This window comes from Muscardinus avellanarius, assembly GCF_963383645.1.
Source record: "Muscardinus avellanarius genome assembly, chromosome: 16".
Lineage (NCBI taxonomy): Eukaryota > Metazoa > Chordata > Mammalia > Rodentia > Gliridae > Muscardinus > Muscardinus avellanarius.
In genome coordinates, this window is record NC_137802.1 from 25,193,329 (window position 1) to 25,220,569 (window position 27,241).

The 27,241-nt window shown below is 42.8% G+C and overlaps 1 protein-coding gene across 1 annotated transcript; it reads left to right on the forward strand.

Moving 5' to 3' along the window:
- Window positions 1-952: 952 nt before the first annotated feature.
- NUFIP2 (nuclear FMR1 interacting protein 2) lies at window positions 953-25,696 on the forward strand (the record flags this gene model as incomplete). Its single annotated transcript, XM_080712807.1, has 4 exons — window positions 953-1,283; window positions 7,843-9,567; window positions 21,049-21,081; window positions 25,644-25,696. Exons 1-4 carry the CDS (start codon window positions 995-997, stop codon window positions 25,694-25,696), a joined length of 2,100 nt encoding a protein of 699 aa, XP_080568933.1. The 5' UTR covers window positions 953-994.
- Between the last annotated feature and the right edge of the window lie 1,545 nt (window positions 25,697-27,241).

Genomic DNA, 27,241 nt, shown 5'->3' on the forward strand with positions numbered 1-27,241 from the left:
CCCTCCCCCACAAATATGATGTGGTAATGCAGGATAAATTAAATCAACAGTACAAAACGGAAGAGAGCAATTCCTTAAATGCTATTTTCTGTAAATGCCCCCCCCCAAAAATTAATAAAACTTTTAAAGTGCTCTTTCTCCTTACTCTTGAAACTCTTCACATTATAAGACCTATTTTGGTTCCACAGTTGACCTCACCTGCAGAGTTTAATTAAAAGAAAAAAATCAGTGTAGATTTTCATTTCTCCCTCTCTCCCCTGCCTCTAACTACAAAGAAACAATGATTTAAACCCTTTGTGCCCTTTTAGAAAATTACACAGATACCCCATTGTGGAATCCTATAATCCCTTCGTGGAAAGGAAGAGATTAGCATATGAATACAAAGCAAAATGAATCCGGAATACAAAATGATCTACTGGATTGTGAAGCTCTTGTACCCTTAAAAATGTATTTATTTCCTTTTTTTGTACTGCCCCTTTAGTGATCTCAGGGCTAAGGCAATGGAGATTCCCCTACGGTTACCCGGAAAAGGAAAAAAAAAAAAAAAAGCCAACAGATTCTAGGAGGTGCAAAACCAACAGATGGCTTCCAGCGCCCGTGGAATCTGCTGCTACACTCGACAAGAGCTTTCTTGCCGGCGAGCGTGTAGAAAGTGCTGTTCTCAAACTGCGTGGTGAAGGGGAGAAGGCGACAGCGGAGAGAGCCATAGTGCTGACGTTGAAGGCCCGGCCCTGTGAGGTTGCATAGGGTAAGTGGCGTTGGCTGGGAGGCAGCGGCCAAGGGGAAGGAAAGAAGATTTGGGCTAGGGGCGGGGCCTGCGGCGCTCCGTGCCTCCTGATTGCTGGAGCGCCGCTGCCAATCTCGCAGAATCGCTCGGTTAACCAGTGCGCTGGCGAGACGCGCTCAGATATACTCAACGAGCCCGGAGGAGCAGCCTCAGATCCCGACCGTGCAGCAGCCCGCAGCCTCTGCGAGGGAGCCCAAGGCGCTTTCAATGGAGGAGAAGCCCGGCCAGCCACAGCCTCAGCACCATCACAGCCACCACCATCCGCACCATCACCCGCAGCAGCAGCAGCCGCAGCCGCAGCCGCAGCCGCACCACCACCACCATTATTATTTCTACAACCATAGCCACAACCACCACCACCACCACCACCACCAGCAGCCTCACCAATACCTGCAGCATGGAGCCGAGGGCAGCCCCAAGGCCCAGCCAAAGCCGCTGAAACATGAGCAGAAGCACACCCTCCAGCAGCTCCAGGAAACGCCGAAGAAGAAAACAGGTCCGGGAGGGCGGCCGGGTGGGGGAAGGGGCCGGGTGGGGGCCGGCAGCCGGGGGTGGGGCCTGGTCGGCGGCGGCGGCGTGCGGCGCCCTCGGCTCCCGCGCGGGCAGAGGCCCGGCCGGCCGCGGCGGCGTGACCTTCCCGGCCCGGCCCGGCCCGGCCCGGCCGCGCCACCCCTCCCGAGGCCCGCCGGCCCGCGCGCTCCCCGCGGGGTCCGAAGGGCGAGCCGGCGCCCGGCCCCGCGGCCCACCTGTGGCCCGGCCTCGCCCCGGGCGGCGCCCTCGCGCCCGGCGCCCCGGCGCGCGCCCCGGGGCCGGCGGCTGGAATGTTCTCTCCGCCTCGCGGGGCCGCTTCCTGTCCGCCATGTTGGAAGCCGATTCCTGTCACCGCCGCCGGCCCGCGGCGCGGCGCGGCGCGGAGGGTGCGGGGCCCGGAGGGCGGCGGGCGGCCGCGGCCCCTCCCCGCGGTTGTGTAACCGGCCGCGCGCCCCGGGCGGGTCCGGCCGCGGGCGGGGGCGGTTGGGTGGGGGAGGGCCGCGGCCACGAGGGGAGCGGCCTGCGCGCCTTCCCGCTCCCGGGGGCGGCGGGGCGGCGGCGGCCGCGCGTCCCGCGGGGCGGCGGGGGCTCGTTTCGGGGGCGGCGTGCTCGGGGCCGGGCGGGGAACCCAGCGGGAACCGAGCTCCCCGGTCACGAGTTTCTCTGCCACAGGAACCTCGTCCGCTGCCAGGTTCGCTCACGACTCCGCCTCTGAGGCTTTCGCTTGGGCCTCCTCTTTCTAGCGGCTCGATTTTTTTTTTTTTTTTTTTACAAAAAGGGGGGGGGACCCCAAACCTTATTCATCCGTGTCCGCCACCTCAACACTCACCCTTCTAGCACTGGGTAGTATCCTTAAGGGGAGGGATTAAATCGGTGTTTGACTGGATGCAGAAGACGGGGAGTTTTTCTGACCCCTCTTTCTTGTTCTTAAGGGTGGACTGAAGTGGCTCATCCATGAGGTTGGATCACTACCATCTTGCCTCGAGACGAGTCTTTTCCCCATGTTAAAATGAAAGGTGTTTTCGAATTTTAAAGCCGATATTGACCCTCATCTTCCATTGTAACGCTAAATCGAGGGCAAAAGTCATATGAGGAAATAATAACATAAGCTTTAAAGTTAAACCACACGTTTAAAAGAAGGTAAATGCAAGGAATGTCTAGAAAGGGAATGTTAAATCTAGCATGTCAAATTTAATACAAGCAGTTATTGAGACTTGGAGAAAAATTAGCTGCTTTTCTATTGCAGACAATGTAACTTGAAGACTGAAACTGGAATGGCAAATTTTTCATTTTGGGGGTGGTATACGATGTGAGCATGTATACATGGTTTGTGTTTAAAGACATGAAACAGCTTTAAAACTTAGCTATACAACACCAGCTCATTTTAACATTACGTTTTTGAAAAGCTGAGAAATTGTTACCTTATTATGGTTGCTTGGAATATATAAGGCAATACTACTGTTCAGATTTTAAAATTGCGTTTTGTCAGTCAATGTTAATATATTCCTACAGCGCTTCTCTCTACAAATAGAAGCACCTCCTGTACCATTCAAGGTGTCCTAACCTGGAATAAAGAATACAGAGGAGAAGAAACTGGGGTTAGAAATTTTGAGTGAATGTAAACAACTTGGGTAGTGAGCAGTTCTAAAAGTACTGCCTGGCCAGGAAGTACTGTTGCTTCAGTGTGTACAATGCTGATAACTAAGAAAACTTTAGTCTGTTTCTGAAACTGGTCTGTAACATGTGAAGGTGGGCTCTTATGATCCATTACTCACAAACCTATAAAAAGGGACAGTTTTTCTTTATCCAGAAGAGGGCGCAAGTGAAGACCAAATACTGAGTAATTTCAGATTTCAAATCCAAAAACTCAAATTTTGCTGCCTCCATTTGAAGTAGGGTTAGTATGACAACTCTAAATTTACTCTAAATAGTAAAAACACAGGGATCTTTTAACTTCCTTAAGTAAGTCTGTAATATTTTTGTTTTTCTTAAGATTCCTAAACTTTAAAAAGAAAATGCCAGGCCCTCGCCTGTAATGTCTTCACTTGGGAGGCAGAGACAGGGGGAGTGTACAGGTTCGAAGCCAGCCTCAGAAGTGTTGTGGCTTTTGAACTTTTTTTTTATATATCTTTTTTTAAAATTTAAAAAAATTTTTGTGAGCCGGGCGTGGTGGCGTACGCTTGTAATCCCAGCATTTGGGAGGCTGAGACCTGGAGGATCGTGGTTCGGTTTCAAAATAAAGAATAAAGAATAAAAAAAATAAAGAATAAAAAATAGGGCAGGGGGTGTAGCTCGGAGGTCAAATGGGGTTCTATCCCCAGACCCCCCCCCAAAAAAAAAATTGTGATACTGGATTTGAACCCAGAGGCATTCTATCTCTGAGCTACATACATCCCCAGCCCTATTTTTTATTCTTTATTTTGAAACAGGGTCTCACTAAGTTGCAAAGGGCTTAAGTAGTAGCTGAGGCTGTCCGCCAACAATCTTCCTGTCTTAACCTCCCAAGCACTGGGATTATAAGCTTGTGCCACCACACCTGGTGTTTTACATTAATATCTAAATAGTAGTAATCCCAGGGAAAGTTATTAGTTCACTTAGAAGTCTTTGCTTTGGTTCAGTTTAGTTTGGACACTGGATTTTGTTGGTGTTTAAGATGGTGTGTGTGTGTGTGTGTGTGTGTGTGTGTGTTACTCGATATAAAACCCAGGGGAATTCTACCTCCGAGCTGCACCCCCAGCCCTAGTTTTTTTGTTTTTTGTTTCTTTTTTTTTTTTTTTTTTTTTTTTTGCGGTTTGGGGATGGAACCCAGGAGGCATTAACCTCCGAGCTACATCCCATGCCCTATTTTTTATTTATTATTCTTTATTTTGAAACAAGGTCTCACTAAGTTGCGAGGGCCTCACTAAATAACTGAGACGGTCTGCGAACTGAGATCCTCTGGTCTCAGCCTCTGGAATTCTGGGATTACAAGCGTGTGCCACTATGCTCAGCTTGTTCTTTATTTTGAAACAGGGTCTCACTAAGTAGCTGAGGCTATCCGTAAATTGTGGTCCTCCCGCCTCAGCCTCTCAAATGCTGGGATTACAAGCGTCATAGTAGGAATGAATATTATAGAAGTTAGGATTTATTATTTATTTTTGTAGTGCTGGGGATTGAACCCAGGGACATTCTATACCTCCAAGTTATACACCCAGCCACATTTTATTTTTTGTTTGTCAATGGTCTTACTAGATTTCAAACCTGCACTCCTCCTTTCTCAGTTTCCCAATGTATACTAGGATTATAGGCATGTGCTGCCATGCCTGGCAGTTGACTTTTTTTCCCTCGGTACTGAGGGTTGAACCCAGAAGCATTCTACCTCTGAGCTATACCCCTAGCCCTGTTTTTTATTTTGAAACAGGCTCTCACTAAGTTGTGGAGGTCCTCTGTAAGTAGCTGAGGCTGGCTGCAAACCTGTAATCCTCCTGTTTCATCCTCCCCAGTACTGGGATTACAAGTGTGTACTACCACACAGTTCTGTGGTTCTCAATTAAAAAAACAAAAAACAAAAAAACACCCTAGTATTCCTATTATTAATCTCTCTCTTTTTTTTTTTTTTGGGGTGGGTCTGGGGATGGAACCCAGGGGCATTTGACCTTCCAACTATACTCCCTGTCCTATTTATTATTTTGAAACAGGGTCTTACTAAGTTGCAGAGGGCCTAAGTAGCTGATGCTGTCTGCGAACTGAGATCCTCTGGTCTCAGCCTCCTGAATCTGGGATTACAAACATGCACCACCACATCCAGCTCTGTTATTAGTTTTGAGATTGAGGCCCTCAAAAGCCTTTGTGGGTTGTGTATAGCTCTGTGTTACATAAATTAAAATTGAGAAAGTTAAAAAGATATATACACTCGTGTGCCTTTTAATCTTTCATAGGTCAAATGTCTAAAAGCATAAATGGAAGTGATAAAGGCAAAAAAAATGAGTGTTTCTATTGAATTTCCACTTACCCTGAAAAGCTGCCTTAAATGAATGTGTGTGTATCTCCATGGAACCCAGTGCTTGGGAGGCTGAGACTGGAGGATTGTGGTTCACTGACAGCCTCAGCTACTTAGGCCCTCTGCAACTTAGTGAGACTCTGTTTCAAAATAAACAATAGCTGGGCATGGTGGAGCACTCTTGTAATCCCCAGGCTTGAGAGGCAGAGACAGGAGAATGGTGCAGGTTCGAAGCCAGCCTCACTGGCTTTAAGAGACCCTGTTTCCAAATTAAAAAAAAAAAAACATAAAATAGGTCTGGGAGTGTAGCCCGGAGGTAGAAGGCCCTTGGGTTCCATCCCTGGTACCACCAAAAAACAAAAACAAAAAAATAGGCCAGGGGATGGCGTGGCTCAGAGGTTTCATCCCAAGACACACCAACCACACACACACAGTTCAATCAATAAATGGACAATTAAAGCTGGATATGGTGATGCACACTTGTAATCCCAGCATTTGAGAGGCTGAGACAGAAGGATCGTGGTTCGCAGATCCTTAGCTCTACTTAGTGAGGCCCTTTGAAACTCAGTGAAACCCTGTTTCAAAATAGAGAATAAAAAATAGGGCTAGGCATGTAGCTTGTAGGTCGAATGCCCTCTGATTTCATCCCCAGTGCCACAAGAAAAAAAAAGGGGGCTAGGGGTATAGCTCAGAGGTAGAATCCCCCTGGGTTCCAACCCTCGTACTGTCAAAAAAAAATTTTTTTTTTTTTAGTATTTAGAGCTTTCTACTTTCTTTTCTGGTACTGCTTGTTGCTGGGACTGGCTGTGAACCTGTGGCCCTCCTATCTCAATGTTCCAAGTATACTAGGATTACAGCCAAATGCCTTCTTTTTATTTTTTTGTGTGTGGTACTGGGGATTGAACCCTTGGTATTTCTGCCTCTGAGCTATGCCCACAACCCTCTTTAGTTTTTATTGTGAAACAGGGTCTTACTAAATTGCTGAGGCTGCCAGGAATCTGTGATCCTCCTGTCTCAGCCTCCCAAGTACTGGGATTACAAGTGTGCCTCTGCACCTGGTTACTAAATGGCTGATCTCAAGATGTTTGAATTTTACTAGGAAAGTGAAAAAGTTGTTGATTCAATTGAATCACTTATAATAAGAGTTAACTTTATGGTGGTTGAGGTCTTTAATTATATCTGAATATCATAAAACTAAAGTTATATTCTTATTGTAGTAATTTTTATTTTTTTTTATTTTTTTTCAGGTCTGGGGATGGAACCCAGGGGCATTTGACCTCCAGGCTACATCCCCTGCCCTGTTTTTTATTCTTTATTTTGAAACAGGGTCTCACTGAGTTGCAAAGGGCCTCACTAAGTAGCTGAGGCTGTCCGCAAACCGCGATCCTCTGGTCTCAGCCTCCAGAATGCTGGGATTACAAGCATGCGCCGCCACGCCCAGCTCTGTAGTAATTGTTAGTATACATTTTCTTATTGCATCTCTTAAGTGGGCAGTGTTAAACAGTAGTAGGAAACCATGGATTCCAGACATACTGGAGTTTAGATTTTTAGTCCTGCCACTTTGTGACTTGGGTAAGTTAAGCTTTCTGACTTTGTTTACCCAAATGTAAAATGAAGAAAGCATAAGTTAAGGGTTAAAAACATTGGTACATAAGTGTTTTTGTTTCATGTATTAACAGTTTGATCAAATGTCAAAATGCAGCAGGGTGTGGTGGCGCTTGCTTGTAATCCCAGCATTTGGGAGATGGAGACCCGAGGGTTGAGGTTTGCGGACAGCCTCAGCTACTTAGCGAGGCCCTTTGCAACTCAGTGAGACCCTGTTTCAAAAATAAAAAATAGGCCTGGGCGTGTAGCTCAGGAGGTACACTGCCCTCAGTGTACCTGCCCCAGTACCACTGTCCCAGTACCGCAAAAAAAAAAAAAGTAAGAATGCGTTTTACTGTTTTGCAAACAGTTCAGTATTGGAGCTTTGTTTGATAGGTGCAGTGGGTACTGCTTATGGTGACTGGTAGCCCTTTATGGCTTCATTGAAATGAAGTCTTTATTATTTTGTTTTGTTTTCCTCTGTGTAGACTTCCAAACCCAGGGCCTCAGGCATAATAAACAGCAGGCTTTCTACAATTGAGCCCTACTTTCTAGCCCTAATTTTCTTTTACTATTACTGTATCAATAAAACTTTTTTTTTTTTTTTTTTTTTTTTTGCCCAGAGGGTAGCTTTGGTCTTAATTGTAAGGAAAACTTTTATAACAGCCTTGTGAGCATGATGGGTAGGTTGATTTTTCTTAGATAAGAGCTACTACAGCATACTGCTTAAGAATTTCCTGTTCTCTATGACCTCAGACTTTTTGGTTTGAATCATGTTTCAGTTCTGCCTCTGCTTAATGGTAGATTCTGTTTTTCTGCTCTGTGTAAAGTGGAATTTACAAGTCTCAGAGACAGAAGGACAACATGTAAACCTATAACTCAGTATAGTATCTAACATATAGTAAAATAAACAGTCCTTAAATGTTGAGATTTTTAAAAATCTTTTTTTTTCCTCCCTTAGGCTATGGTGAAATAAATGGTAATGTTGGAGAAAGAGAAATATCTTTAAAGAGCCTGGGTTCTGATGAAGCCACCAACCCTATTTCCAGGGTCCTCAATGGCAACCAGCAAGCTGTAGACACTAGCCTGAAGCAGACTGTAAAGACCAGCAACTTTGGGAAAGCAGGAATTAAAACCAAGAATTTTGTTCAGAAAAACAGTATGGACAAAAAGAATGGAAAGTCTTATGAGAATAAATCTGGAGAGAACCAGTCTTTAGATAAGACCGATACTGTAGCAATTCCAAATGGTGTTGTAACAAATAATTCAAGTTATATTACTAATGGTTATATGGGCAAAGGAGCAGATAATGATGGTAGTGGATCTGAGAGTGGATATACCACTCCTAAAAAAAGGAAAGCTAGGCGCAATAGTGCCAAGGGTTGTGAAAACCTTAATTTAGTGCAGGATAAGATAATTCAACAAGAGACTAGTGTCCCAACCTTAAAACAGGGACTTGAAACTTTCAAGCCTGACTATAGTGAACAAAAGGGAAATCGAGTAGATGGTTCAAAGCCCATTTGGAAGTATGAAACTGGACCTGGAGGAATGAGTCGAAAACCTGCTGTGGCTGATATGCTTCGTAAAAGCTCAGATACTAAGCCTGGTGTGAGCAGCAAGAAGTTTGATGATCGGCCCAAAGGAAAGCATGCCTCAGCTGTTGCCTCCAAAGAGGACTCCTGGACCTTGTTTAAACCACCTCCAGTTTTTCCAGTGGACAATAGCAGTGCTAAAATAGTTCCTAAAATAAGTTATGCAAGCAAAGTTAAGGAAAACCTCAACAAAACTATACAGAACTCTTCTGTGTCACCGTCTTCATCTTCATCCTCTTCATCATCTGTGGGAGAAACTCAGACCCAATCTTCAAGTCGGTTATCCCAGGTCCCTATGTCAGCGCTGAAATCTGTTACTTCTGCCAACTTTTCTAATGGGCCTGTTTTAGCAGGGACTGATGCAAGTGTGTATCCTTCAGGGGGTCAGCCACTGCTAACTACTGCTGCTAGTACTCTAACACCCATCTCTACTGGGACTGATTCAGTTCTCCAAGACATGAGTCTGACTTCAGCAGCTGTTGAACAAATTAAATCTAGCCTTTTTATCTACCCTTCAAATATGCAAACTGTGCTGTTGAGCACAGCGCAAGTGGATCTGCCCTCTCAGACAGATCAGCAAAACCTGGGGGATATCTTCCAGAATCAATGGGGTTTATCATTTATAAATGAACCCAATGCTGGCCCTGAGACTGTTATTGGGAAGTCATCAGATCATAAAGTGATGGAGGTGACATTTCAAGGAGAATATCCTGCCACTTTGGTTTCACAGGGTGCTGAAATAATTCCCTCAGGAACTGAGCATCCTGTGTTTCCCAAGGCTTATGAGCTGGAGAAACGGACTAGTCCTCAAGTTCTGGGTAGCATTCTAAAACCTGGGACTACTAGTGAGAGTGGAGTCTTATCCTTGGAACCCAGTCATATAGGTGACCTGCAGAAAGCAGACACCAGTAGTCAAGGTGCTTTAGTGTTTCTCTCAAAGGACTATGAGATAGAAAATCAAAATCCTCTGGCCTCTCCTACGAACACTTTGTTAGGCTCCTCCGCCAAAGAACAGAGATACCAGAGAGGCCTAGAAAGGAATGATAGCTGGGGTTCTTTTGACCTGAGGGCTGCTATTGTATATCACACTAAAGGTAAACTCATTTGTTTTTTATACAAAGATAATTACATGTGCATTTAGTTGTTTGTACTAAGAGTGAACTTTTGAGAATTCTATAAGATTCTATTAAGAATTGCAATACTTAGCTGAGAATGACTAGACAATCATATCCTTAATTCCAGGTCTTTGGAAATGATACAGCTAAAATTGAGAAGGAATATTCACTTTTCCAACTTAAAAGCATTCATTTGGGCTTGGCTTTGTGGTACATGCTTGTAATCCCAGTATTTGGGAGGCTGAAACAGGAGGGTCCCATGTTCGAGACCAGCCTCAGCTACTTGGTGAGGTCTTTCACAACTTAGTGAGACCGTGTTTCTAAATAAAGAATAAAGGGCTGGAGGTGTAGCTCGGGGATTAGAATACCCCCTGGGTTCCATCCCCATTACAGCCAAAAAAAAAAAAAAGAAGAAGAAAAGAAAAGAGAATAGCAAGCACATTTATTTTTCAATATTATAGTGACCAGGCTCTTTTTGAGTCATGTAAAAGGGAACCAGTGCTGGACTTGGTGGTGTGTACCTGTAGTCCCAGCTACTTGGAGGCAGTCAAAGCTTCATTTGAGCCTAGGAGTATAGACTAGTCTGGATAAGGAGTAAAACACTGTCTTGAATAAAAAAAGAAGAAAGGACTAGATATCCTTTTTGGGGGGGGGTCTGGGGATGGGACCCAGAGACATTTGACCTCTGAGCTACACCCCCTGCCCTATTTTTTATTTTTTATTTTGAAACAGGGTCTCACTGAGTTGCAGAGGGCCTCACTAAGTAGCTGAGGCACCCGTGAACTGCGATCCTCTGATCTCAGCTTCCCAAAGGCTGGGATTACAATTGTGCGCCACCATGCCCAGCTCTAGATATCTTTCAAGTTCTGTGTAAATAACTTAGAATATGACTTATTTGTTTCTTAAAGAAAATGGGAGCTGGTTGTGGTGGAACATGCCTGTAATCCCAGTACTTGGGAGGCTAAGACAGGAGGATGGCAGGTTCAAGGCCTTTTTCAACAACTTAGACCCTGTTCCAAAATTAAAAAAAGAAAAAGAGCTGGAGGTGTACCTTGGAGGTAGAACGCTCCTGAATTCAATCCTCAGTACTCTCCCCACCCCTACACATGCCGAATGAATGACCTAACTAAATCCTTAAGAGCATCCTGGTGCAGTGTTACACTTCTGTAATGCCTGTTCTTGGGAGAGTTGAAGCCATCCTTAGCAAGACTCTCCAATAAAAGCCGGGTGTGGTCAGACACACCTAGTCATAGTACTTGGGAGACAGGATTACAGGTTCATGGCCAGCCTCAGTAGCTTAGCAAGCTAAGGACTGGAGGCATAGCTCAGAGGGAGAACAACCCAGGGTTCAGTCCCCAGTACCATACACACAAACAAAGAGATTAAAAAATAAAACAGGGCTAGGGGCCGTAGCTCTGAGGTAGATTGCTCCAGGGTTCAATCCCTAATACCACCACTACCACCACCACCAAAATTCCCTCCAAGCAAGTAATGAGAAATGATGTATATGTCACTTTTGTGTTTGTGTGTGTAGGGGGTACTGGGAATATATACCTGCATATATGTGCCAACTCCACATGAAAACAATTTTAGATCAGTTAAATGTCCTGTAATGGTTGCAGTTAGTTTTACTTGTGTTATTGAAAAGATTTGCTTTAGCTGGGTGTGGTGGCACATGCACATGTGTAATCCCAGTACTGGGAGGCTGAGAGGGGAAGATCACAGGTTAGAGGACAGCCTCAGCAAGTAGTGAGACTACTAGGGCTGGAGGTGTAGCTTGGAAGTAGGATGTTCCTGGACTCAATCCCCAATACCACTAAGAAAATAAAAAGAGAAAAAGAAAAGAATTAATATTTAGATTTGCTTTAGTAAAGTATATCAACTTTAAGTTTTTTAGTATCTACTGTCTATAACCCACCCAAGCCAATAGATAATATTCTATTCAAGTAGATTCCAGGTTGCGAATTCTTTGAGTTTTGCCAAATACTGATTGGTCCATTAGTAGTTCATCAGTCCACTGATTATTCTCTGCATGTACGAGTACGTGCGTGTTTGTTAGTTACTGGGGATTGAACCCAGGGTGTTTTACCTCTAAGCTACACCCCCCAGCCCTGTTTTCTTTGTTTTGCAGCACTGGGGTTTAAACCTTAGGGGCATTCTAGCTCAAAGCCACACCCCCAGCTCTTTTTTTTTTTTTTTTTTTTTTTTTTTTGTGGTACTGGGGGTAGAACCCAGAGGCTTTCTACCTCCGGGCTATATTTTATATTTTATTTGGAAACAGGGTCTCACTGAGTTGCTGAGAGCCTCACTAAGTAGCTGAGGCTGGGTTCGAACCTGTGCGATCCTCCTGTCTCAGCCTCCCAAGCGCGGGGATTACAAGCGTGCGCCACCATACCTGGCTACTTAATCGTTTTTTGATGGTATTGGAGGTTGAACCCAGAGCATTCTACCTCGGAGCTAATCATCCCTTAGCACTATTTTATTTTATTTTATTTTTGGAACTGGGAATTGAACCCAGGGGCATTCTACCTCTGAGCTACACCCCCAACCCGATTTTTTATTCATTATTTGGAAACATGTTATCACTTAAGTACTTGAGGCTGAGGCTGGCTGCAAATCTGTGATCCTCCTGCCTCAGTCTCCTAATAGCTGGGATAACAAGCGTGCGCTACCATACCCAAGCCCTTTTTTATTTTGAAATAGATTTCACTAAATTGCTGAGGTTGGCCTTGAACTTGCAGTCCCTCAATCTTGGCTTCCGGCTTCCTAGTATTGGGATTACTAGTATGTACCTCCACACCTGACTCCCAGCCTTTTTAAGATCTTACTTGGGGGCATGGTCTTGCAAAGTTGGCTTGGTCTCAAACTTATCCTTTTGCCTCAGCCTTCTGTGAGTATCTGGGATTACAAGTGTATGCCACTGTGTGGCTAGGCATGGTGCATTTTTAGGTTTAGAATTATTTGCCACCTTAGAAAAAATTTTAAAGTCTTAGTTCAGAATAATTGAAGAGCCAGGTGTGGTGGAGCATTCTTGTAATCCCAGTATTTGGGAGGCTAAGACAGGATGATCCCAGGTTTGCAGTAAGCCTTAGCTACTTTGTGAGGTACTCTGCAACTTAGTTAGACCCTGTTTCAAAATAAAGAATTAGAAAAAGGGGGCTGGGGGTGTAGCTTGAGGTAGAATGCTCCAGGGTAATTTTTTCTTTACCTTTTTATTAAATAAAAAGATGAAAGCCAGGCGTGGTGACGCATGCTTGTAATCCCAGCATTTGGGAGGCTGAGAAATGAGGGTCATGGTTCATGACCAACCTCAGCTACTTAGTGAGGCCCTTTGCAACTCAGTGAGACCCGGTTTCATGATAAAGAATAAAAAAAATAGGAGAGGGGGTGTGTGTACAGCTGCTGCTGTGAACTTGAATGTACAAATACCTCTTAAAGATCCTGCTTTCAGTTCTTTTGGGGGTGTTTATCCAGAAGTGGAATTACCAGGTCATATGGCAGTTCTAATTTTGAGGACTCGCCATATTATTTTCCATAGCAGCTGTTTTTCATTAAGCAGGAGCAATGCAGTCGGGTTCCAGTTACTTTGCCCTTGCCAATACACATTGTATTTGATAGTCACAGAGCCATGGGTATGACAGGTGGTGTCTCCTAGTTCTGATTTGCATTTCCCTAGTAATGTTTAACATCTTTTATGTACTATTAGCCATTTGTATATCTTTAGAGAAATCTCTTTTTAAGTACTTTGCACTTTGGGACCTGATTATTCTTCATTGTTGAGATTTAGGGGTTTTCTGTATGTCCTGGACATCCTGTCTTCAGATACATGACTTGCAAATATTGTCTTCAGTTCTGTACATAATTTTTTTTCCCCCAGTACTGGGGATGGAACCCAGAGGCATTCTACCTTCGGGGTACATTCCCAGCCCTATTTTATAATTTATTTGGACACGGGGTCTCACTAAGTTGCTGAGAGCCTCACTTAAGTAGCTGAGGCTGGCTTTGAACCTGTGCAATCCTCCTGTCTCCGCCTTCCAAAGGCTGGGATAACAAGCGTGTGCCACCACACCCAGCCGTACATAATTTCTTTTGGTGTATAGCATTTTAAAATTTTCTTGAAGCCAGGTGTGGTGGCACACGCTTGTAATCCCAGCATTTGGGAGGCTGAGACGGGAGGATCATTGTTTGCAAACAGGCTCAGCTACCTAGGCCCTTTACAACTCAGTGAGACTCTGTTTCAGAAATAAAAGAATAAAAAATAGGGCTGGGAGCTGGGAGTGTAGCTTGGAGGTAGAATGTCCCTAGGTTCTATCCCCCAGTACTGCCAAAAGAAAAAAAAAATCATCATCATGAAGTCCAATTTCCCTATGCCTTTGGTGTCTTCCTGATTCCAGGATCATAATATTTTACCAGATAGCCGGGTGTGGTAGCGCATGCTTGTAATCCCAGCATTCAGGAGGCTGAGACCGTAGGATCACAGTTTGCAGCCAGCCTCAGCTACCTAGTGAGGCCCTCTGCAACTCCAAGACCTGGTTTCAAAATAAAGAATAAAAAATAGGGCAGAGGTTGTAGCTCGGAGGTTGAATACCCCTGGGTTCCATCCCCAGACCCGCCCCCCCCCAAAAAAAAATTTTTTTTACCAGATAAACTTTGTTTGGTGCTGGATATTATGTTATGTAATGATTGCATTCTTTAACGTAGTTACTTAGAATGCTTTTTTTTTTTTTTTTTGAGGGTTTGAGGATGGAACCCAGGGGTATCCATCCTCCGAGCTATGCCTGCCCTATTTTTTATTCTTTATTTTGGAACAGGGTCTCACTGATTTGCAAAGGGCCTCGATAAGTAGCTGAGGCTGTCCACAAACCACGATCCTCCTGTCTCAGCCTCTCATTCTGGGATCAGTGCGTCACCACACCCAGCCCAGCTATGCTCCAAACCTTTTTTTTTTTTTTTTTTTTTATTCGGATCTGGGGCTGGAACCCAGGGGCATTCAACTCCAAGCTATACCCCCTGCCCTATTTTTTATTCTTTATTTTGAAACAGGGTCTCACTGAGTTGCAAAGGGCCTCACTTAGCTGAGGCTGTCTGCGAACCATAATCCTCCAGTCTTGACCTCCCTAATGCTAGGATTACAAGCATGCGCCACCATGCCCGGTTTCAAACTTTTTAAAGATGAATTTTTCGTTTTGATGTGGTCTAATCACTTGAAGCTCAGTCTATGGAAATAAAAGATAGATTGGTAAGCGTTCTATATTTAGAACTAGGTGTGGTAGCGCACTCCTGTAATCCCAGTTCTTGGAAGGTTGCAATTCTCCTGTCTCAGCCTCCCAGGTACTGGGATTACAGGTTCATACCACTGTGCCCTGCTAAAAAGTTTAATGTGTGTAAAATGTAATACAAATACACTAAGGTGATAGCACTACAGGTTGGGTATAAGATCCTTCCACATCAGCTACTTTGGGAACTCTTTTTAAACTCCTGATGTCCTTTGTCTTTAAAATCAGCTGGGTATCTTTTGTAGAAGCAGAAGCTGCTAGTATGAAACATGCCTTAGGTTGGGCATGGTGGCGCACGCTTGTAATCCCAGCATTTGGGAGGCTGAGACAGGAGGATCGCAGGTTTGCAGATAGTCTTAGCTACTTAGGCTCTCTGCAACTTAGACCCTGTTTCACAATAAAGAAAAAATAGGGTTGGGGGTACATCTCGGGGGTAGAATGCCCCTGGGTTCCATCTCCACTACCGCAAAAAAAATGCCTTAGGCAGGGTGAGTGGCACATGTCTGTAATACCAGTATGTGAGACAGGAGGATGCAGATTCATGGCCAGGCTCAGCAGCTTAGCTAGACCCAGTTTCTTGTGCGCATGCATGCTGCATACTTTATTTTTTATATTAGTGTGTCATGAGTTTGAAACCAGCCTTAGGAATTTAGCAAGACTCTGTTTCAAAATAAAAAATAAAATAGGATTGGAGATGTAGCTCAGGTAGAATGCCACTGGGGTTCAGTCTCCAGTCCCACATACACAAAAATAAATGAATGTATAAATAAATTTAAAAAGGGCTCTAGTAACTGAGCATGGTGACATACACTTGTAATCTCAGTACTCAGGAGACTGAGACAGGTGGATCACAGGTTCAGGGACAGACTCAGCAAGTAGTGAGACTCTTAAATCCCCATTACCACAAAAAAATAAAAATAAAAAAGAGGTAAGCAATATTTAGGAGTGGATTTTAGCTGGGTGTGGTGGCACATGCTTGTAATCCCAGTACTATTTTATTATAAGTCTAGATTTCCTAGTTTTATAAAAATAAGGATAACATTGTTGTGTTCATTGGCACATGCCTATAATCCCAGTGACTTGTGAGACTGAGGTAGTAGGATCCCAAGTTAAAGGCCAGCCTGAAGCTGAGTGTGGTGGTGCACGCTTGTAATCGCAGCATTTGAGAGACTGAGACAGGAGGATCGTGGCTCCAGGACAACCTCAGCTACTTAGTGAGGCCCTTTGCAACTCAGTGAGATCCTGTTTCAAAATAAAGAATAAAGAATAGGGCTGGGGGTGTAGCTTGGAGGTAGAATGCCCCTGAGTTTCATCCCTAGTACTACAAAAAATGTGTGTATGTGTATGTATATATATAAAGTAAAGGCCAGCCTGGGCAATTTAGCAATACCCTGTCTCAAAGTAAATAATACAAAGGGCTGGAGGGGTAGCTCAGACATAACTATAGTGCATACTGTAGTACTGTAGTTTTTTTTTTCTTTTTCTTTTTTTTTTTTTTTTTTTTTTTTGGTGCTACTGGGGATGGAACCCAGGGGCCTTCTACCTCTGGGCTACACTCCCAGACCTATTTTATATTTTTATTTGGAAACAGGGTCTCTTAAGCCAGTGAGGCTGGCTTCAAACCTGCGCAATCCTCCTGCCTCTGCCTCCCAAGCACGGGGATTACAAGCGTGCACCACCACACCCGGCCTGGAGTATTGTAATCTATAGCCACCTTCTTTGCTAGTGGGAGTCTAAAGTTATACAGGGGCTGGGTGGGGGTATATCTCTGGTAGAGCACAGAGAAGCTTTGAGTTCAATCCTAGCACTAAAAAAAAGTACTATGTGATGAAAAAGTAATATCTCAGGGGTAGAATGCCCCTGGGTTCTGGTTATGGTGGAGTCCACTGTTTCTAACCTCAGTGTTCAAGGGCCAACTGTATACAGTTTGGAAACTTGTTCACAGAGTGCCCTAAATATTAAATTTAACAGAATGTAGCTGGGTGTGGTGGCGCATGCTTGTAATCCCGGCATTCAGGAGGCTGAGACCGGAGGATCGCAGTTCGCGGACAGCCTCAGCTACTTAGTGAGGCCCTCTGCAACTTAGTGAGGCCCTGTTTCAAAGTAAAGAATAAAAAATTGGGCAGGGAGTGCAGCTTGGAGGTCAAATGCCTCTGGGTTCCATCCCCAGACCTGCACAAAAAAAAAAAAAAAAAAAAAATTAACAGAATGCATAATAAACACTTATCATGGGCTATATTTTATTGCAGTTGTTCCCTGAATGCCTTTGGCATCATCACATGTATCTAATAATGATATTGACGTGTGCCTACTTTTTGTGTTACTGAGGAATGAACCCAAGGATGCTCTACCTCCAGCCCTATTTTATTTAGAAACAGGGTCTTGCTAAGTTGATGTGCACAGGCCTCAAACCTGGAATTGTCCGTCTCATCCTCTTAGTACTGGGGTTACTGGTTTGTGCCCCTTCACTCAACTGTACCTGAAAATTTGGTAGTTTTTTCCTTGTGTGTGGGTGTGCTGGGGATTGAACCCAGGGGTATTCTATCTCTGCTATATCCCCAACCCTATTTTTTGTTCTATTTTGAAACAGTCTAGTTGCTGAGTCTGGCCTTCAATCTGTGATCTTATTGTCTCAGCCTCTGAAATACTGGGATTACCACCATATTTGGCTAAAATTTGACAGTTTCTAAGAAAATGCTGCACGTTGGTTTTAGCCCTGGTTGAATTTCGTAGATTTGGGAAATGCCCTTGTTTTTTTCTATGATAAAGAACATACAGAAATGGATGTAACAAATGATTTCCTAATGTGGTGTAACAACTCCAATGACTTGCCAGTGTAACATCCATATTGGCTGCTTCATTTCTCATATCTGCTTTACTAGTACAGCAATAATAAATTTACTTTGGTATTACTCTACAAGGTTACTTAGTTTACTTGTAAGAATTTTATGGAAATGAATTTCAGTAGCTTTTGCATCTTGTAGGTAAGCACCCATGCTATAAATGTAGAAAATGTCTTTTAGTATTAGTAACTTTTTCCTTTTTTGGTGGTACTGGGGCTTGAACCCAGGGGTATTCTATCTCTGAGCTACACCCCAGCCCTATTTTTTTTTTTTTTTTAATTCTTTATTTTGAAACGGTCTCACCAAGTTGCAGGGGCCTCGCTAAGTAAGTGTCTGAGGCTGGCCACAAACCTGTAATCCTTCTGTCTCAGTCTCCCCAAGTATTGGGTTTATAATTGTGCACCACCATGCTGGCTTATGTGTGTGTGTGTGTGTGTGTGTGTGTGTGTGTGTGTGTGTGTATGTGTGTGTGTGGTTTGGTTGTGTGTGGTACTGTGGATTGAACCTTCAGGAGCATTCTACCTCCAAGCTATATCGCCAGCACTATTTTATTTTCATTTTTAAATAGCCAGGCATGGAGGCTCATACCTGTATTTCTGAAGGTTTGAGGTCAGCCTCAGCAATTTAGTGAGACCTTGTTTCAAAATAAAAAACAATAGGGCTATGAGTTGTAGCTCAGGTAGAATCTTCTGGGTTCAGTCTCCAGTTCCACCAAAAAAAAAAAAAAAAAAAGATGCACAGTAATAGACTAGTTGGGAAGGGAAATCAGAATTGTAAAGCATGATGTGTTTGGATAACCTATAAAATTATTATTGACTATTCTGCGCCTTTTTTTTTTTTTAACAGTACTGGGGATGGAACCCAGGGGCATTCTACCTCCAAGCTTCACCCCCAGCCCTATTTTTTATTCTTTGTTTTGAAACAGGGTCTCATTGAATTGCAAAGGGCCTCACTAAGCTGAGGCTGTCTGCAAACCACTATCCTCCTGTCTCAGCCTCCCAAATGTTGGGATTACAAGCATTGTAATTAATGTGCCACCATGCCCAGCAACTTTTCTGCTTTTGAAGTTACCATTGTTTGTCTAATCCTGATTTTTTTTGTTTGCTTTTTGTTTTTGTGGTTTTGGTACTGAGGATTGAACCCAGGATCATTCTATCACTGAGCTGTATACCCCAGCCCTTTTTATTTTGAAACTGATTCTAAGTTACCACACATTGGCCTGAAACCTATGATCCTCCTGTCTTCCCCTCTAAGTACTGGGATTACAGATCATGGAGGCCTTTTTGGTCTGTTCCTTGAGTAACTTTTCATCCTCTAAATCTTAAATTCTTAGTTGACTTTGACTTATAAAGTATTTATGATCCCTTAAGTATGGGTCAGTTAATATATAAGGGACTAGAGAGTAAATATTCTAGTCTTTGTGAATTTTAAGATCTCTGTTGCAACTATCAGTACTTCATTCTCCCTTGTATTTCAAAACAGCCACAGAGGAACTTAATTTGAAAAAACAGACAATGGGTACAGACCTGGTTTGCTGGTTCCTCTTGGCACACCATCAACTTTTGTTATAGTTTTTGCTTCTAACTAGAGCCTACCTTCCCAACAAAGCTGCCTGCTAGGCTTAGCTCACAGAAGGTAGGTTGTTTCTTTTATTATGAAACAGGGTCTCACTAAATTGCTGAGGGCTTTGCTAATGGCTGAGACTGACCTCTAACCATTGGTCCTCCTGTCTCAGACTCCCAAGTATTGGGATTACAAGCACGCGTCAGAATGTCCAGTGGCTTGGGGTGGGGTGTGTGTGTGTCGTAATGGGGATTGAACCCAGGAGCATTCTACCTTCAGATTAGTAGCCTTAAACCTACAATCCTCCCATCTTGGCCTCCCAAGTACTGGGACAAGCATGTGTCACCATGCCCAGATTGTCATGTTTCTTAATGATGAACTGAGCCGGGCGTGGTGGCGCACGCTTGTAATCCCAGCTTTCGGGAGGCTGAGACTGGAAGGTCACGGTTCACGGACAGCCTCAGCTACTTAGGCCCTCTGCAACTTAGTGAAGACCCTGTTTCAAAATAAAGAGTAAGAAAAAATAAAGAATAAGAAAAAGCAGGGGGTGTAACTCAGGATATAGAATGTACCTGAGTTCCGTCCCAAGACTTGCAAAAAAAAAAATTATGATGAACTGTTTTGAGAAATATATATATATATATTTTGGTGGTACTGGGGTTCCTGGAAACCCTTCTACCTCCAGGCTACACTCCCAGGCACCTATTTTTTATATTTTTATTTGGAAATAGGGTCTCTTAAGTCAGTGAGGCTGGCTTCGAACCTGAACGATCCTCCTGTTTCCGCCTCCCAAACACGGGGATTACAAGTGTACGCCACCACGCCTGGCGAAAATACTTTTTTAAATTTTATTTTATTTGTAGTACTGGGGATGGAACCCAGGGGGCATTCTACCTCTGAGCTACACCCCCAGCCCTGTTTTTAATTCTTTATTTTGAAACAGGGTCTCACTGAGTTGCAGAGAGCCTCACTGTAAGTAGCTGAGGCTGGCTGCGAATCATGGTCCTCCTGTCTTGAGAAATACTGTTTTTATCTGTAGTGCTTATGCTCTTGACTATTTTTGAAGACAAGCTTGTTCTGCCAGTTTTAGGAGATAATCATTGACTTTTTGTGATCAACACTTAAGGCAATCTGGATGGTATATACAAATTATTGGAAGCTGGGTGTGGTAGGGTACACTTGTAATGTCAGTACTTGAAGGCTGAGACAAGAAGATTGCAGGTTCCAGGACAGCCACAGCAACCTAGAAGGACCCTGTTTCAAAACAAACAAAAAAAGGCTGGGTGTGTAGCTTGGAGGTAGAATAGGTAGAATGCCTCTGGGTTCAATCTCTAGTACATAAGTATGTACATACAGTGGAAAACATCAGTGCTTTTTCTGAATTTCATATAATTTTGTTATTTTCTTCTTCTTCTTTTTTTTTTTTTCTTTTTTTGTGGTACTGGGCTTGAAACCCAGAGGCTTTCTACCTCTGGGCTATATTCCCAGGCCTATTTTATATTTTATTTGGAGACAGGGTCTCACTAAGTTGATGAGAGCCTCACTATGTAACTGAGGCTGGCTTCGAACATGTGCGAGCCTCCAATCTCAGCCTCCCAAGCGCAGGGATTGCAAGCGTGCACCACCACGCCTGGTGAATTTTGTTATTTTCAACCCTACCTCTAGCCCGGCAGTAATCAAAAATTTTTTCTTTTTTAGGTTTAAAGTGAAAAACATACATTAAAGTTTTGTTCATTTAAAGTTGGTGTATAAAATAATCTTCTTGTTTTTCTTTTCAGAAATGGAATCTATTTGGAATTTGCAGAAGCAAGGTAAGAATGGTTGGAGTACTTATACTTTTAATACTAATCACCAATCATTGGGCATTATTTTAGGGTGGGGAGAATAACTGATGAATAGTGACCTACCAAATAAATCGATTGTTTTGTAGTAATAACTGCAGTCAAAAGGCACCAGCCGTACCAGGGCTGTTATGGATTGGGTAGTATTGTAAGTAAAAAGAATGTATGAAGCTGGATGTGGTGGCCCACGCTTGTAGTCCCAGCATTTGAGAGGCTAAGACAGGAGGATGGCAGTTCACGGACAGCCTCGGCTACTTAGGCCCTTTTCAACTCAGTGAGACGCTGTTTCAAAATAAAGAATAAAAATAGGGTTAGGGGTGTAGCGTAGAGGTACAGTGCCCCTGGGTTCCGTCCCCAGGGCTGCAAAAAAAAAAAAAAAAGTGTGTGTGTGTATACATATATATATATATATATATATATATATATATATATATATGTGAATGTGAGCTGGGTGTAACACACACACACAGAATATATGAGAATACCTTCTAGATGAAGAGCATGAATAGTTTTTCTCTTCTGATTATGGAAGACCAGGGAAACTGAGCGTGTAGCTCAGTGGTAGAAGGTGTTTAACATGGGAGAAGCCATGCATTCAATCCCTTGTACTGTTTTATTTGTTGTTGTTGTTCGTTTGTTTGCTCTTTTTTGTAGTGGATTACAACCAAAAGTGCTATACTTCTAAGCTGCACTTCCAGCCTTAATTATTTTGTGGCACTGGGGATTGAAACCAGAGCATTCTATTTTCAAACTACACCTCTTGCCCCATTTTATTTTATGTGCCATCCACATCTGGCTTCCTACTACTGTTTTTATGAAAAAGTGTAAATCAAACAAGGTGCAACTAAAAGACAACAGGATAATCCACATGTAGGTTATTGAAATTTTCAAAAGGAAGCCAGGCAGCTGGGCGTGGTGGCGCACACTTGTCATCCCCGCGCTTGGGAGACTGAGACAGGAGGATCACACGGGTTCGAAGCCAGCCTCAGCTACTTAGTGAGGCTTTCAGCAACTTAATGAGACCCTGTTTACAAATAAAGAATAAAAAAAGGTCTGGGAGTGCCTGGAGGTAGAAAGCCTCTGGGTTCCACCCCAGTACCACCAAAAAAAAAAAAAAAAAAAAAAAAAAAGGAAGCCAGACATGGTGGTGCACGTTTGTAACCCCAGCATTTGGGAGGCTGAGATCAGAGGATTGCCGTTCGCGGACAGCCTCAGCTACTTAGTAAGACCCTCTGTAACTCAATGAGACCCAGGTTCAAAATAAAGAATAAAAAATAGGGCAGGGGGTATAGCTCGGAGGTAGAATGCCCCTGGGTTCCATCCCCAGACCCACCAAAAAAAAAAATCTAAAGGTTAAAATTGGTTATCCTAATTATTGTATGCCTTCTACAATATATTAAAATATGATGGATATGGAATACTTGAATAAAGTTAAAATTTTTGATAAGAGAACTATTCATTAATAGATTTGGGTTTATCTTTTACATATTAGGAAATAACCCTATAGAAACTACTATATAAGCTACAGAGTGTAGCAGAACTAGAATGTAGATTTCTTCCTCTTGTTCCCTAACATAGCTTCTTCTTTGGCCTCATCCTTGTTCTTTAAGGTCAAGTCTTAGGGATTGAATCCAGTCACTTTCTACCTTTGAGCTATACTCTTAAGTCCTGTATAAAACAGTCTTGCTGAGTTATTACACATTGTCCTCAAACTTGCTTTCCTCCTGTCTTAGCCTCCTAAATACTGAGATTATAGGTATATGCTGCTGTGAAATGCTCTTATTTTGAATTGCTTTCTATAATACTTTATTTACTCACTTATTTTTTTGTGTGTGTTGGGGGATGAAATCCAGGGGCCTTCTACATTTGTATTGTATTGTATTTTTTTTTTTTTTTTTTTTTTTTTTTTTGCTTTTGTTGGTACTGGGGTTCCTGGAAACCCTTCTACCTCCGGGCTACACTCCCAGACCTATTTTTTATATTTTTTTTTATTTGGAAACGGGGTCTCCTAAGTCAGCAAGGCTGGCTTCGAACCTGTGCGATCCTCCTGTCTCAGCCTCCCAAGTACTGGGATTACAAGTGTTTGCCATCATACCAGGCTCCTATAATACTTTCTTTCTTTAACATAGAAAAGGCACAACTAGCAAGTATGTTACAGTAGTAAACCTGCCTATTTTGTACTGTAAAGTAGCTGTTAACATTTTATGTATTTATATAATTTTATATAATTCCCAAACAAAACTAGATTTTTTGGTGGTACTGGGGTTCCTGGAAGCCCTTCTACCTCCGGGCTACACTCCCAGACCTATTTTATATTTTTGAAACAGGGCCTCTTACGCCAGTGCGGCTGGCTTCGAACCTGCGTGATCCTCCTGTCTCCACCTCGCCCGCAGGAGATTACAAGCTTGTAATCCCCGTGTTTGTAATCCCAAATGGGGATTACAAGCGTGCGCCACCACGCCTGGCCCTAGATTTTTTTTTTTAATGTGGTACTAGATCTTTTTAATTTTATGTGGTACTGGGGGTGGAACCCAGGGGATTTTCTACCTCCTGGCTATACTCCCAGACGTATTTTATATTTTATTTGGAAGCGGGGTCTTACTAAGTTGAGAGGCTGGCTTTGAACCTGTGTGAGCCTCCAATCTCAGCCTTACAAGTGTAAGCCACCACACCCCGCTCTAGATTGATTTTTAAACTCAAGTGAGCCTGAGTTCTTCAATATTTTTTTCAGGCCTTTTTTTTTTTTTTTTTTTTTTTTTTTTTGTGGTACTGGGGTTCCTGGAAGCCCATCTACCTCCGGGCTACACTCCCAGACCTATTTTTTATATTTTTTAAATTTGGAAACGGGGTCTCGTAAGCCAGCGTGGCTGGCTTCGAACCGGCGCGATCCTCCTGTCTCCGCCTCCCAAGCGCGGGGATTACAAGCGTGCTATACCCCTGCCCTATTTTTTCTTTATTTTGAAACCAGGTCTTACTGAGTTGCAAAGGGCCTCACTAAGTAGCTAAGGCTGTCCGCGAACCGCAATCCTCTGGTCTCAGCCTTCCGAATGCTAGGATTACAAGCGTGCGCCACCATACCCGGCTATTTTTATTTTTGTATTAGTTTTTTTGTGTGTGTATGCGGGTCTGGAGATGGAACCCAGGGGCATTCGACCTCCGAGCTACACCCCCTGCCCTATTTTTTATTCTTTATTTTGAAACAGGGTCTCACTGAGTTGCAGAGGGCCTCACTAAGTAGCTGAGGCTGTCAGTGAACTGTGATCCTTTAGTGTCAGCCTCCCGAATGCTGGGATTACAAGCGTGTGCCACCACGCCCGGCTCCCTGTTTTTTATTTTGAAACAGGGTCTCACTAAGTTGCTGAGAGCTCCACTAAGTAGCTGAGGCTGGCCACAAACCTGTGATCCTCCTATCTTGGCCTCCCAAGTACTGGTATTATGAGCCTGTGCCACCAGGTCTGGCTTGCCTTTTTTTTTTTTTTTTAAGCATGTATACTTTAAAAGTTCTTAGGATAGGTAGAAGTTGTATGTAATGAAAATAAGAACCAGGCATGGTGATACAAGTTTATAATCCCAGTACATGGGAAGCTGAGACAGGAGGATTATAGGTTCACTGCCAGCCTCAGCTACTTAGTGAGGTCCTCCACAACTTAGTGAGACCCTGTTTCAAAATAAAGAATAAAAAAAAAGTAGGGCTGGGGGTATAGCTCATTGATAAAGTGCCCCTTGGGTTCAATCCTCAGTACTGCAAAATAAATAAAGTACAAAAAAAATCAATTGAGAATAGTCCTGTGTAGACTTTGTCATCACACACTGACAGTTTTCTGTTTGAATGTAGAAGATGCATTGGTTTTTTAGTTTGGCTTGCACTGTTGAGCCATGCACGTGCCAGTTATGCATATGCTCTGCCACTGAGCTACACTTTCAGCTCCTGATTTTACTGGAACCATTCTTTGCTGAACTGTCCACACTGGTTAAAATGAGTTTTGGCTTCACTTGCTGAGAAGAACAAAAGAAAATAAAATCAAAGTTTTTTTTTTTATGTATTGGGTTATTCTTAAGCCTTTTTCTTCACTTTTCCCAAATTAACTACTTTTTTAATCAGGAGAAACATACAACCCTTTTTAAATGAACAGAACCATTGCTAATCTGTCAGGGTTGACGCCCTTCCTTGCTGACCAGGAAACCTTGTTACTGGCAGTCTGTTGGAGTCCAGAACTACCTTTTTTGTTTGTTTTGTTCTGAAATGGGTTCTTGCTAGGTTGATAAGAACCTCATTAAGTTGCTGAGAATGGTCTTAAACCTGTAATCCTCTTGTCTTATGCCTCCCCAAGTACTGGGATTGCAGGTGTGTGCTCGGCTCCAGAACTACATTTGAATTGAGAAACTCAATCACACATGTATTTAATACAAAGAACAAATGGCATTAAATTATGTTTTAATGGTGGAGCAATTTAAATGGGATTTATTTTGGAATCATGGTTATTTGGGGATTCCATACCTCATTTTTATTATATTTTAAATCTTCCTTCTAGATCCCAAAAGGATAATCACTTACAATGAAGCCATGGATAGTCCAGATCAATGAAGGACCAGACTGCCTACTCATAACCTTTCTGCAGCATTAGAGCCACCGTTCATGGGGGACACAAGGCTTTTATGCTCCTAGATCTTCAACGCAGCAGAGGAACCATAAGTAGAATCACAGGATAATATATACAAATATATATATATACATATATATATATATAGTTATTTAAAAAAGGCAACTGAAAGTAATTAGACTTCTTAAGGAATCAAATTTATTTCAAGAGACTACACATGGTTATTTAATCTCCGGTACTGAATATTTTTTTGTTTTTGTTTTTGTTTTCCTTTTTCATTTGTTAGTTTTTGTTTTTAAGTGTGGATGCAAATGATTAATGAATACAGACTTAATAAGCGTGGTTCTTAAGTTCCTGCTGTCATCAACTTGGGCAACAAATGACCCACTGGAAAGGCAAATCCACTTAAAGATCTCTGTATCTTGTTCTGTGACTAAAGTGATACACTAATCACGGGGAACCCAGAATGATTCAACATTTTCCCCTACTTCTCCCTCGATACTTGGTTTTATTTTAAAGCCCTGCGAGAATGCTGGATAATGCCTTGAAGTTTGCAGGGATGCCCCCCCCCCTTTTTTTTTTAGCAAATATGATTTGCATGTCTTGCCAGGAGTTAAGCAGCCTCTGTGGGGTGTTGGGGAAATATTTTCTTTCCTTTTACTTTTGTGGGGTGGGAATAGGGGTGGGCATTGAAGTTCTACAATTCTGGAATAGTTGGTGGGTACATAGTTAACTTTGGTTACATGTTGAACTTTGAACAACTGAAGAATCCATGAGTGTCATTTTAAAAAGTTGCAGAACAAGCAATTGGCTTTGATATAGGGGGGGAAAAAAAAACAGTTCCTGTGCCCATAATTTAATGTAATTGTATAACTGGGAGCAAAAATATATACTGCTTTTCAAATGTAGGTGCTCCAGATTTGCTCTCTGTCACTAACACTAAATGTGCAGTTTTTCTTGTTTTTCATCAAACATCTAAGAGAAATTTAATGTACCCTTCTGTAAATTCCTTTTTGATTTCTCAGCAGAACCTAAAAGGGAAAGAAAAATAACCCATGAAAACTAAAACTTTTCATGTTTTTAGCCAGTGAGGAGATAATAAACCCTGCTTATAGAAGGTGTGTTTTCATGCAAATTATACTTCTGAGCTTATTAGCTTCTAATTATATCTTAATAAATATATTTTTATTACTAGAGCAAAATGGGTTTTTAAGGAAAATAATGTGAAATTCTGGAAATTTTCTTTCGGGCAGAGAAGAGCATTAGCAGCATTAGCCCTGTCTTATCATCACATTGCCATCCTGTTGCACTGCAGCTTGTGTATAGCATGCTAAAATAAAATTTTGTGTGTGTGCAGAAACTAGGGGTCCAATTAAGATTGGGTGATGTTAGCAGCATAACAAGTTCTCTGGCCTGATGTAGCATAACATCACACACACACACACGCACGCACGCACATAGAAATGAGTATATCCATGTATGTCAAGTACCGGTTAAAAATAGCAGGGCATTTATATGGAGTTGTAGTC